At 44.3% G+C, this 13,037-nt stretch overlaps 1 protein-coding gene across 3 annotated transcripts; it reads left to right on the forward strand.

Annotated features, from left to right (window-relative positions):
* The first annotated feature begins 407 nt into the window (after positions 1-407).
* On the forward strand, positions 408-8,825 carry Arpc3A (Actin-related protein 2/3 complex, subunit 3A). Of its 3 annotated transcripts, none has more exons than XM_089574998.1 (8): positions 408-560; positions 2,202-2,301; positions 2,816-2,892; positions 4,197-4,265; positions 4,841-4,967; positions 6,628-6,722; positions 6,873-6,967; positions 8,709-8,825. In XM_089574998.1, exons 1-7 carry the CDS (start codon positions 555-557, stop codon positions 6,942-6,944), a joined length of 546 nt encoding a protein of 181 aa, XP_089431124.1. In that variant the 5' UTR covers positions 408-554; the 3' UTR covers positions 6,945-6,967; positions 8,709-8,825. The 3 variants fall into 3 exon arrangements, with proteins under 3 accessions (XP_089431124.1, XP_089431123.1, XP_089431122.1); XM_089574997.1 differs by lacking the exon at positions 408-560 and adding an exon at positions 637-1,159 and having other exon boundaries at positions 8,703-8,825; XM_089574996.1 differs by lacking the exon at positions 408-560 and adding an exon at positions 642-1,159.
* Positions 8,826-13,037: the final 4,212 nt, after the last annotated feature.

A 13,037-nucleotide genomic window follows, 5' to 3' on the forward strand; every position in this document is an offset into this window, starting at 1 on the left:
TCCCAACCCAAATCAGAACTCCTGGACTTAGGACTCCAACTACCTGCTCAGTCAACACTCTTCCTTTCGTCAGTAAACGCTTTTCCTCCTCCTTACGACTGGGTATAGTTAAAACACGAAAACACACAAGCAGCGCTCGGCAAGCCTCTCTCAGCTCGGCTGTCAGGTGGAGTGACTTGAGCCGCTCTGAAAGCTACACTAGCCATTCACTTCGGAGATCGAATTAAAGGCACATGTAAGCACGCAGTAGTTTATCCTGGATAACATTGTTGGTCTAGCGAGTATTCGATACGGGAAGACACATACATCAGTGAAAATGTAGCTTCCCACTGTGTAGCCAATTAGTCCAAATTTGAACATACCGCCACAACCAGCAATGCAAGCGAGAACCACGCACAAAATCAGTGCTATCCAAATCAATCCAATCCGAAATTGTTATCAAACTGAGCAGTTTCCTTCGCGTACTTCGCGTCCGGTTTGTGGGTGGGAACTGTGAGCTAAGCCGCTTTGAACGCTGTTGGACCTGCCTTTCACCTCTTCAAACGAAACCAGACATGCCGGTATGGTAGCAATTACTTCTATGGAATCTGCAGCTCACTGCGGACAGTAGGTGTTTACTGTCGCGCGGAACCGCACTCCGGTGTACTGGTAGTTTCCTGCCCTGCACGGAACGTTGATACGATTTTGTGGTCTGCATTGTGTGCTGTTTTACTTTGAGGTTTAATTTCTTTTCTCCAGGCATGCGATGACGAACCAGCGTAAGTATCTTGTTCACGTGCAGTGGCTGTGAACTTCGAAACCACACCTTAACGTGTCATCGTTGGGTGGTTGCGTTGGCTGCTCACCTCAGCCTACTCTCCAAACGAGCGCAGAAAGATGTTGCTTTCGTGAAGTGTTTTGTAAGTCAGCAGCATCCGTGAAGCGTGGTACACACATCGAATCAAGTGACCCGTGAGAAGGACAAAGCCGGGGCGCGGTTGAGTGAATAAGCGATTACTCATTCCGTGTATCGCTCTGTGCGGGCCTTGAGCGTCTCAGTTGCAAACAGCTTACCGGCAAGTGAACACTGAGAGGTGAAGACGACTATAGCAGCTGCTAGCGAACCGATGTCGGCCGCATTATGGCGATGGATATAGAAAACTGGATCAAGCCCTGCACGGTGCGTTTGACCTGCCTCTTGGTTGTCGCCCAATTGCGGAACTACTTGAAATAAGCTTTTCGCTAAGATGAAATAATCGTTAGATGCTGAGAGCATTTGTAAATATCCTTTTATGTGTTCACACTTTCTGGTGTACAGTATTGTGCATCTTTATCGTGAAGACTCTTCGGAATTTTCTCGCCTCAACTGCTGGCCCGTTTGCGCTAAAACTGCGCTCAGAACTTGGGTATTGCAAACTGTTGGCCGAGTTAGTGACGATCTTCCATAGTTACTGCGCGAAAGACGGGACAAGAGAGGACCACAGAACACAGCGATGACAGTGTTCTGTCGTCCTGTCTTTCGTGCTGTTGCTGTGGAATATTGGTTACTGCGGTAACTTTTGTCTCGTAGTAAGTTTGTCAGCAGTACTTACCTGCTTCACCCGCGCATGATGCAAACCCGTAATCGTCTGCCTCGAAAATGTCAAACCGAAAGCCACCAACTCGGGAGTTTTCGCCAAAGGGCGTTAGTGGCACTCCAAAGGGTGAGCCATCCACATTAACGAATCGTTAAAAAAAAAAGATTGGAAGTGACACCTAGTGATTATGGCCTGCTTATGTGCGTCGGTGTGTGCAGTGGAGTGGAATTTTAAGAATACTTTGGTAGCTTCAAGTGCATTAATTATCCTGGCCACCATCTTCTTAAAACGTGAAGTGCTCTTTGAGGCCTCTAACGGTGCAGGAGACATGGCGTGATAACATCTCTCCTACTATGAGTGTTCATATCCCATGAACCGCCAGTGCACATATCTCTGCCCAGTTTACTGACAGCGGCTGAACGTGGCTTTCTCCGTTGCATAAGCTGCAGAGAGAGCTTTTGCTGGCACTTCCACACTTTAGCACAGGTATTATTTGTGTATGTGAAAGCAGAATAGTGCAGTAACGTCGTACACAAGAAGAGGACACCATGTCAAAATGCAGTTCTGTCATTATGTTCCTGGATCTGCACAAGCTACCACACCTAAATACTGTTCTCGTTTAATTTGTGCTGCTTCATTTTGCAGGCCTACCACTCCCAATTCACAAATGGCTCGGCGGGGTCTGTGGGCAACATGGTCATTCTTCCTATCAAGTCACAGTACAGGGGCCCAGCTCCAAAGAGCAGTGGGTATTTTCTGTCTTGTGAACGGTTTACTGTAATTGTGAATTTTTAATGCTGGACCCAGTCGATATGCTGTACTGCTATGCCTTTGGCATGTCGTTGTCCTTGTAGCTTATTCAGCCTGGCTGTTCTGGAGCTCTTTCTACCAGAGCAGGTATACTTTGCTAAAGTGAGGTCACTGCACTGTGTGGTCCAGTCTGGAGCATGCAGTACAAGCAGTGGTGGCAGATTTGAAGACTTGCAACTAAGCCATTGCATATAGAAAATGACAGGAGCTAGAAATAACTGAGCTTTTGTAACATTGCTTGAAGTTGGTTGTTGGTGCTATTGTCAGGTACGAGCAATGCTGTGACCATACACTCAGTGCATGTAGGATGCTTATTTTGGGTCATTTGGAGTGGTGACTTGGTATGAGATAAATGTAATTATGTTAATGTCTTAACTGTCGCGACTGTTTTTGTGCTTAATTATGTAAAGAAAGATGAAATGCTCATGAAAGTGGAACTTTGTTTTCAGCTGATGAAACCGACATCATTGATGAAGCACTCTACTTTTTCAAAGCCAATGTTTTCTTCCGAACATATGAAATAAAGGTGAGTAGGTCGCTTTGTACCAAGCTATGTTAATTTCTTGGAAATCTTTGGGACTTGCTTGCTGCTCGTATTCACTCTTGTGTACAAGCCTCATAGTGAAATATGCCAACTCGCTGCCTACTATGTCTTGAAAGGGCAAGTGCAAAGGATTTTTGAGCATTTCAAGTTGACTGTCGCATTATATTCCTTGGACTTCTTTGTGATAGTTCCGTTCAATAGTTTTTCAAAATAATAACGTAAAGAATTATGAAGCAGTGAAAACCACAAAACTGAAACTGGATTTCAACCACAGTGTGACGTCACGAGGTACGAAATTGTGGATCGTGGAGTTTAAAACCAGAAAACTGAAACTGGATTTCAACCACAGTGTGACGTCACGAGGTACGAAATTGTGGATCGTGGAGTTTAATGTCCCAATGCGGCACATGAGCTAAGAGGGATGCTGTAGTTGAGGTATCAAAAGACAAAAGATCAGAAGACTCTGGAAAACCTGCTGTGAAAGTTTCAGTAAGATGTGTAGAGGTCAAAAACTGCCAGAGTTGCCCCTTAAAGGGACATTGGGGGCAGCTAAAGTTGGCCCGTATTAATAGATTATGGTGTTTTAATGAAAAAGACGCTAATTTCACTGAAAGCTGAGCTTTTATGTGTTCAGAAAGGTAAAAAAAATAAATATAGGCATTACCACTGCCAGCAATTTTCGCAGGCGAATTGAGGTGCACCAAGACAGTTTTTTTGCGCCCAGATCCCGGAGGTTACTCCATAACACCATTCACTCTCAAGCACTGATCATGGAGTCATTCTCGGTCTTGACTTCATGAGTTTGCATCATGTGGTGGGAAGGTCTTTAAACCAGATTTTCTCAGCAATTACTATATGTTTTGTTGTTGGACAAAACGTCACCGTAGCCTCAAAGAGCCAAGCAAATGGATGTTTACGAAGAAGAAAAATTTGGTGCAGTTTATGTTGCATATGTGCATATAACTTGCCTCTCCCCTTGTGTACCTGCATGCCTAAATATGCCTCTTTGTGTTGCCAGTCTTGTGCGCCATGTTTTACCACTGTCATAAGTATATAGGTTTAGCACACGTCATGGGGAAGTGCAGTCGGGTGTTTTAATTGTGAACTTATCTTTATAATTTTGTAATCAGTGATAACAGTTGTTTGTTTGGTCTGGGTAGCTATTCAGAGCCTGCACATTATTTGTGGTTTTGCTTACTTTTATTTTACTTCTTATTGCTGTGCAGGCCCTCTGCAGTACATAGCTGTTGTCATAGATTCGCAATTACCTTTTGCCTTGATTTCAGAGTGAAGCTGATCGTGTGCTGATATACTTGACTCTGTACATTTCCGAGTGTTTGAAAAAGCTTCAGAAGGCAAGTGCAGACTGCTTTAGATGTTTTTGTACTGTTACTAGCTCATATTACTCATGCCCTTTGGTCTGCTGAGAGCGAGAACAAATAGTGGGAAGAGGGCAAAAGCCATGAGCTGTGCTGCCGTTAAAGGTGCAAGTGCATATTCAACACTTGACAGCTGCTGCTACTTTTGACTGCAGTAGGGTTATCGGAAACATGTAACTGGCATGAAACGCATTAAAAAAAATGTTAGCTAAAGAAGCACTGTTCAAATGAATGCTACTGAAAGCTTCTTTATATATGAAGGCTTTCAACACGAAAAGCTAGCTTCAGTGCAAATAACAGAGGCAAGATTTACTTACTGGATTTATGCATTTCAAAATCACCCCTTTTCTCTTTTTTTTGAAATGGTGCCTTGACAGAAGGATCTGCATGTCTGCCCGGCTGCGATTCTTGCCTGCAAAAGTTTATCAGTAGCGATTATCGGTTTTCTGGTGTTGGCATATAGTTTTCGCTTGCTTGTATCTCGTGTTAACTTTCACTTATTACTCGTATGTATTCTTTTTTCATGTCTTGTCTTTCTTGGTGTCCAACAGTGCTCAAACAAAAACCAAGGTGTCCAGGACATGAAGGCACTGGCCATTTCAAAGTTTGACATTCCAGGAGAGGCAGGGTTTCCTTTGAATCCCGTCTACGCTAAGCCCTCATCCCAAGCAGAAGCAGGTGAGGTCACTTGTTGCACTGATGACTTTTGTCCAGTCGTGCACAAAATACTTCAATGAGCTTTCTCAAAGCGTAAAGGTAGCCCTCATAGCTGCGCTCTCGTGTGTTTCAGTTACCGAGCTGCTCATAACATCGTGGGTTTTGGCTCCTTTTCATTGGCTGTGTGCTAAGGTGATGTTGCAAAAGGCTATCAAGCTAGCAGCAGAAGTTTTTGAGGTTCAGCATCACTTAGTGTTTAGTTCAAGGAAAGAGTGCCTGTTGTGTTCACAGTCTTCAACATGAATGGTGCAAACAGTAATGAGCCAAGCAATATTTGTCTATAAATAGTCATACGCATAACAGCACCTGTGCTTATTTGATAATGTTACTTCTTTTATCAAATCTATATGATTTCGGTAAAGTTAGTGCTTCTGGCCAGCTCCAGGTTTACTTCACTGAAGTGTTGTTCACCTCAATGTGAGCAACATTCGCATGGAGGAATTTTGTAAAGAGTATGACGCTGGTGTACTAGGCATTGCATTTCTGTGTGCACATTTTTCTCTTCTTTTTTTTTGTTCAGCCTATTTCTGAGCAACTGCAACAAAGTCTTTCAGGCTGTGAACTTGTCCATTGCTTTTGTGTTTCACTTGAAATTTTCTGCAGGTGGTCCCAAATTGAGTGTCTTCTCACTTGGTAGCGTTCGCAGCATGAGAACAAATTTTCCAGGCAATGAAACTTTTGCCGTCTGTAGCAGATGCTAGTAATAAGGTTCAATGAATTAATAATAGAATTAATTTTCTCTCAGCATTAAAACCTTTTCACTGTGCTACTTCATAGTAATGGAAGTTTCCAAATTAGCAGTTTGCAGGTTTTCTTAGTGCCCGAGTATGATATGAGCTAAAACCGTCTAAAATGCGCTTGTTTCAATCTAGGGCAGGGGTTCTCAATCTTTGAGCCTTAGGGAACCCCACATGTCTTGGCTTCTGTTCCTCCCTGACCAACATGCACAAAAAAAATGAGCATGCAGACACATGCCAGGTCAAGAAATGCCCAAATTCAATTAGTAATGACTGTACAGCGTGTGTCCAATGAACAATTAGTGGGTTCAGTCCCAAAATAGAGCGGTTAAAGGAAAGTGGGAGTCGAGGCATCCATGGATTTAGGTGCTCGGGGAACCCCAAAAAACACTCCAAGGAACCCCGTGGTTCCGCATAATCCAACTTGAGAACCCCTGCTCTAGCTGATGGGGCAAATATGAGATCTCTTGCGGTGATAGTCAGTCATTGCTTACTACGAGGAGCAGGTGGTGGTGATTTTGATTGTGGACTCCTTTTTTTTTTCTTCTTGTGCTGTTTTTGGTGGGCTTCTGGTGCAAAGTTTGCATACTTGCAACATCCTAACGTTTCTACTAAACAGCAAATTTTGACTAGGCAAATGAAAATGAGATACTTTTTGCATGAAGCTTTTGTTTCAGCAAGGCGCTTTTTAGTAGTGTATACTGTCCCATTGTCACAGTAATGTATAACTTGCATTCTCTGTTAATCTCACTATTGTAGCGTTCAGCTGTGTTTCAAATCTTAGCTCCTAGCAGAAGCACTAAATGGCAGTGCAGAGTGCATGCTATGTTAGTATCTTATGCATACGAATATGTTAAAGCATATAACTGCCTATTTCATTTCAGAGACCATGAGGGCTTACCTTACGCAGCTGCGGCAAGAATGTGGTCAACGTCTGTGTGACAAGGTTTTTGACAGCGAGACTGGAAAGCCGAGCAAGGCAAGTTTGCACCAAATTTTTTGCAGTGCTGGTTTGCCTGAAATTTTGAGTGAATACACGAGTGTCGAAGCTACGTTTGCATTGTCCAAGCTTTGGCTTGGGAAGTTGAATTTTTTGAGGAAATTAATGGTGCACTGTTTTTCTTTGCAGTGGTGGTTATGCTTCGCGAAGAGGAAATTCATGGACAAGAGCCTGTCTGGCTTTGGTTCTGCATACCCGTGACGTGCATGGTTCCAGGAATGAATGTAATTATGAATACGTAAATGCTGACTTGCTAACAGTCTGTTGGAGCTTTTCTGGCTGTCTGTGGAAAACAGTGTCATTGACTAAACGAGATGACTCAAGAGAGACAAACCAATCTGTTTTGGTTGCATATTAAGTCATCATAATATTGATAGGCTGGCATACCAAAGCTTGGCGAGTACTTGGTATAATGACGGCTCAAGATCAGATAGTGAGTGTAAGTTCGCATTGAAATTCCAGGTTCTGGGCATTCTTTATTGCAGGAGTGGTGTGAAAGTATAAGACACCTGTCACCAGCATGTCAATGCCAGAAACAAACAAGCAAAATAACACGAAGATGAGATTCGGGTATTCAAATGCTGCACATCCTTTCGTGTCAGCCTGCAATTACCTAGCGAGACACATTGATGGTTATCACATAATGACAGTGTGGTTGTTGTCATAGGTATAAAAATAATGACCAAGCAGGGAATGCCTTTCTAAAGCGTTTCGTTGCAGTTTCACACAGTGCCTACCAAAGTGTAACCTGTTATAATCGCACCTTTTCTAACCTCCACGCCTGTGTACATTTCTGCGCGAAATGCTTCGTTCACGGCCATTATTCCACCAGATGATGTTGGCAGTGTTTTGTCTATTGTCCATGCCTTTTTGTGTAGGATACCAGTCTGTGAGGTTTACTGTACCCATCTTGAATTAGTTAAATTTCAAAAACGCTATTAGCATTGCTGTCCGACTGCAACAGACTGAAGTGGCTGGCGGGGATGAAAACGGTAATTTGTTTCTTAGAATCAATCTGCAGGTTATTCTTTGTGCAGTATGGAGCAAGTGCAGTGCCAGCAAATTGGGGTGTCTTGCCCTCACTGAGCGAGAGGTTCGCGCCGTGTTCCAAGTCCTACGAAGCTTCACTATCAGTATTGTTAGCAAAGTTGTCACCAGTATATACAGCTACCGCATGGTCACCAGGCTCGATTTCAGTTTGGTTTGCTCTAACACTTTGTGCTGACCGTCTTGGAAAATTTAGTGCTTTCAGAAATGAAATCATGAAAAATTGGCTCATGAAAGGGAAAAAAAATGTCTACAGTGGCCACAGAGAATGGGTATGCCTCTGTATTTAGTACAGGCAGCTCTGTGCCATCTGCCAGCCTCGTGAAAAGCTTTGAACTGCACACTTTAGAAGGCAGATTGCAGTGGCTTGCAACTACAGGTTGTCTAATCTACTAGAGCACACAGATAAGGACACTCAAGTTTTCAAATGCAATATTACCTGCAAGAAAATGATGTCTGGTGGGCAAAAACTCATTTTCTCTCTGGCACTCTTGTATTGATGATAATTTATTAGTCCAATGTACAGACCGCCTTCATGATGCGTGACACGAAGTGCATTTCCATGCTTCTTGAATGTAGTATGCAGTGCAGAGATGGATGTACAGATGCAGTTTTTATGAACACTGGCAGCGCAGTTGTAGTCAAGAGTGGACTGTATTTTACCACTTCATATTGGCAAATGCTGTACACTTTTGCTTGAGCTCACCAAAAAATATGCATTGTTTCCAACCTATATTCCAATGCCTGTCTGTCCATCACAGACATCTACACATCTTGCAGTCAATTCTTTTTCATTTTGCTCACATCAGGACAGTACGTATCACAGTATACAGACAAGGATTGAAAGTAAACAAAAAGTTTCACGTATGCAGTGGCATCAGGTAGATTTTGTAATGCATTGTTTCACCTCAGTTACAGGAACTCTAACCTCTGAGCTGACCTTGGACGCCAGAGGCCTCTTGAATGCACCAGTCTTCATTCTGTGGATGCGTACCATGGACTTGGCTTGCAATAAACCACAGGTGCTTCCAGAAATGTGCAGCTGCAAAGATACCCTAAACTCAACTGCACAACACTCTCATGCACACACACACACACACACAAAAAAGGACAGACGCGACACTGCATGCATTTCTGGCCACAGTACTAAGACTGAAAATATGGGGCACTCGGGCTGCTCCGTAGACTTGCATGGCTTCAAATTATTTTGTAATATGCTTTCCATGAAGTGGGTAAATAGTTGAGACAATGTCACGGCTGTACAGGGTAAGCTTGTTATCCAATGGAGATGCTAAATTACCACAGCGGAGGTGGTTAACAAAGCTGTTTATACGACTGCATCTGTCATTTATGAAAATGGAATGGTAGTTCTGTCCTGAGCTATGGCATCGTTTAAGCTGAAGGGGGCTTTGTGTAATACCTCATGTTTCAGCTTCTTGAAGGTTTGCAATTGTTAGTTCCTGCAGGCATGTAGTTGCAGTCTTAGCTGAGGTGAAGATGGTAATTTTAAGTGCTTGCTCCCACTGTTTCTGTGGTGCAATGGACTAGCACTGCATTTCTTTTTAAAAGCACAAGACACAAGCTCGAAACCCCTCACTGATAAAATTTCTGCCTTTTTTTTTTTCACGCAAGAATTACTGGCGTATAAATCATTTAACATTTCGCCTGGGTGTGTGTTACTTTTTAGGATGCAGTGTTCAATGCTTCTGAGCATAAATCATAGTGTAAAATGTTTTGAGGCGAAACTACAAATTGGGGTACTGCACCAATGACAGAATGGAATTGTGTGGCCTTCATATTGCTGAAAAGAAACTCCTCTGCGCTGATAATGACAACACAGCAGATTGCTTAAAATCAGAGTACACTATTTCACATCCAAATCCAAGCCAGCCAAGTACTGTGCCCAACCACAGTTATAACAAAAAGACTGAATGCTGCGAAAGACTTTAGATCCACTGAGCACAAAAAAAAAAGTTTGGAATGAGGCAACAAAAATTGCTGAGGCTCAGCTTGGCTAAGCCTGGGGAATGCGAAGCATATTAGTGGCTAGGCTTGGTAATACATGGCTTTCCTTGGTTGAATACTTGGTCATTTTAATACAACCACTAGAAGCCTTCGTCGTGGGGGAAGACAACGGCATGGCTACAGCGGAACGCCGACTAACCCCGAGACGCGCATTGGGTGAGCGCCTGGATTGCCACGGAAGCCGCGTCTGCCTGCCCGGTGGAGCGAGCGTTTCACCTACACCGAGTGTGAACGTGCGTTCGAAATGCGCGAGTGTGACGGCTAGGGGTCCCACGGCGACGACGCAAGGTGGAGGCCGGCTCTCTCATGTCACGTGGTGTGACGTTACGGTGTCACGTGGGGGTCCCACGGCGACGGCGTGAGTGGTAGCTCTAGCAATATGCTTCGCATAAAAGGAGCAGTTGCCCATCACACAAAACAATAAATGCACTTCTTTTGCCCCTGTCACCGCATTGGCACCACTGTACGTCACTGTCGCTCTTGGCTTCAAAAGTAGGGGGCCTGCCTCAGCTTCAGGAGCTGGTGTCTTAAATCCCTGCTGCTGCTGCCACTTTGTGAACCATGAATGGAAAAGATGACCAAAGGTTGCCATTTAACAAGGCACTTAAAAAGGGATACTAAGGACAAACTGAAGTTGACCTCAAGTGGAACACCACCTCTTGGCCATGGTGAGGCTACCCTCACAGACAGCTGAGCTCTTATAAGCTAGAAAACAGTGAAAAATAATACAGGTTGTGTTGCCACCAGCTGTATCCAAAGCACACTGTGCATTGGTGATGTGTGGTGAAATTCTCCTGCAGTAGTTTAGTGGCTATGGCATTCGGCTGCTGAGTTCAAGGCTGTGGGATTTGGTTTTTTGTTTTAATGCGAGATTCCATAATGAAAAGCTTCGGATTAATTTCAACCCTCCTGGGATTCTTCGAAGGGGTCCAAACACCTTTCACACTAGTTGCGATATGCCTGGGACGTTAAAGAACGTCGCTTTGTGAATATCCTCCAGGAAACTTTTCTTTAATGCGCTTTGGAGAAGTGCAGTTATCTACAGCAAAAATTGTAATTTCAGCATCTTTGTGTAATTCTCATCATTTCTGCACACTCGAAGGTCAGCGCTGCATTGTGGGCCCCACCCACCCACACATTTTCCCGGGGATGGGCATGAGCTGAAAAATGTCACCCTCTTTCCGAGTGGTGTGATGCAGCCGACTGGCTGCGGTCATGGTAGCTGTGTCACCAAAAGTTTCCTGGAGGATATTCAAGAAGCGGCATTCTTTAACGCCCCAGGCATATCGCAACTATAGTGAAAGGTGTTTCAGACCGCTTTGAAGAATACCAGGAGGGTTGAAATTAATCCGAAGCTTTTCATTATGGAATCTCTCGCAGGCCATGTGTCTCTATAGGATGTCAAAAACCCCACACCACGTCAGGAGACATTTTTAAGCATGAAATGCTTTTAGCTCCCGTTGTCGGCATTGTGGTGACGTCAGGCCGAGACCGAGAGCCATCATCTGGGCACTGAAATCCACTCATCCGGGCTCTGAAACGAGAACATCCGGGCACCGTACGAGACTTAGCGAGATTCAACGAGACTCTCTAAGCCCTCCTACGGGACCGGCATACAAGCGCCGGTTGCTCTCCAAACGAGTCACAAAAAATAACTGCTGCCAGTGTCTTCTCAATGTTTATCAAGATATCAGTCGAGCTGTGCATTTGATAATGCACGGAATTACAATTTCCGATTTCTAATAACGCGTGCAAAAAGCACATACATGCCACAATACACTTCTTTGTCATACGTGATCTGTTAGGGGCTTTGAGAGAAGGCCGCTTAGAGAAAGAGGGCGAGAAGGGCTTTCGGCGGAAAACTTTCGCTCCCTCCCCAAGGATGGCGCTGCGGTCCCACACTCACTCATGTAAAAGACCGGCCGCTTGGCCTTCAAGCCCTTTCCCCCTCTGGCAGGCAGATGTATACACGCTCGCGGAGTATTCGAACGCGCTGCATATACATTCTTTTCAGGCCTGCGTCTCGTCGTGTCCACGTACGCTACTGCATCGTCCTGCATTTCAATGCGGCCACCGTCACAGCTGCTTAAGCCGAGCAATGGAGCCTGTGTTAGGCCCGTAAACATTTCATGCTTACTCTACTCTCGGTTACGGGAGAGGCGCAATTTTCTTTTTTTTAAACAACAGAAGCGCGATGATGTTAAAGGGATAGCAAGGTCAACTCCATTCACTTATTCCAGTGAAAAATTATTCTCTGGCTCCTTTTGGCTATGTTGACATTTGTCCAGCAGCAAGAGACATTTATTGCCGAGAAAATTGGCTTTAGAAATGCTCCTGCCAGTTGATTCAAACTCGTGACATCCTTACCGAGCGGGCCACTGTATTGGAGTGAATGGCAGTGCAGTGTAGTCTGCAGGTTCCACGCCTAAAATTAGTGTTAACGCATGCATCTTACTTTCGAAACTGGCTACTGATGGCAACACCTGTAATCCATTTTTGTGTTGTTTTTTTTTAAGCTTATAAACGTTCAGTTCTCGGTGAGAGAGACATCTTTGTGTTTAGAATTTGATAGCCCATTGACACGGGCCAATTTCTATTTGTCCTCAGTGTCCCTTCAAGGTGCACACTTCGTACAAATGCTGTGAAGGTGTACACTGTCCTTAGTGACCCTTTAAAAGTTTTTTGAAAGAAATTAAGATTCACCAACTGGTCGACACAATCTGTTTGGTTGGGAACTAGGTGGTAAACCTACAGTGAGGCTGGGTGACACTTGTACCCATTAGAAAATGTGGGCCCCCGAAGCCCATGTTCTGAACATCTGTTCAAATGCGTGTGCTGTATTGGGTTTTATGCTGCAGAAGTTGCTGAGGCTGCCATGCGCTGAACACATGTTTAGAATGGTGTTTGTTGCACTACATAACTGCAACTTTTAAACTTCATTTCTTTCTTCTTCAGTAGTGCTATCAGAATGGGCCAAGCAGTTAAAAAGATTTGAATCCAATACCTTCCGTATATGAGGCCAATGTCTTACCACTGTACTTCGCGACAACTTTTCCTGGTAATGAAGAGAAGGCCACAGGTGCAGAACTTCTGTAATTGTGTCATTCCGTTAAATAGGTCAACTGCACGACGATGCGCCTGGACGCCCACTACGTTGCGATCTCCACAGTGCCATTACGCTGTCGCTGAGGCAGCTGGCACCATCTATGGAAGCCTGCTCCA

This window comes from Amblyomma mixtum, chromosome 2 (genome assembly GCF_055824585.1).
Source record: "Amblyomma mixtum isolate Tamu chromosome 2, ASM5582458v1, whole genome shotgun sequence".
NCBI lineage: Eukaryota > Metazoa > Arthropoda > Arachnida > Ixodida > Ixodidae > Amblyomma > Amblyomma mixtum.

Bases quoted from the DNA above. Each gene is read 5' to 3' on its own strand.
- Arpc3A (XM_089574997.1), top strand. From the start codon at position 1,121: ATGGCGATGGATATAGAAAACTGGATCAAGCCCTGCACG. The intron at 2,893-4,196 runs GTGAGTAGGTCG...CCTTGATTTCAG, and splicing joins TCCGAACATATGAAATAAAG to AGTGAAGCTGATCGTGTGCT. The intron at 4,968-6,627 runs GTGAGGTCACTT...ATTTCATTTCAG, and splicing joins CTCATCCCAAGCAGAAGCAG to AGACCATGAGGGCTTACCTT.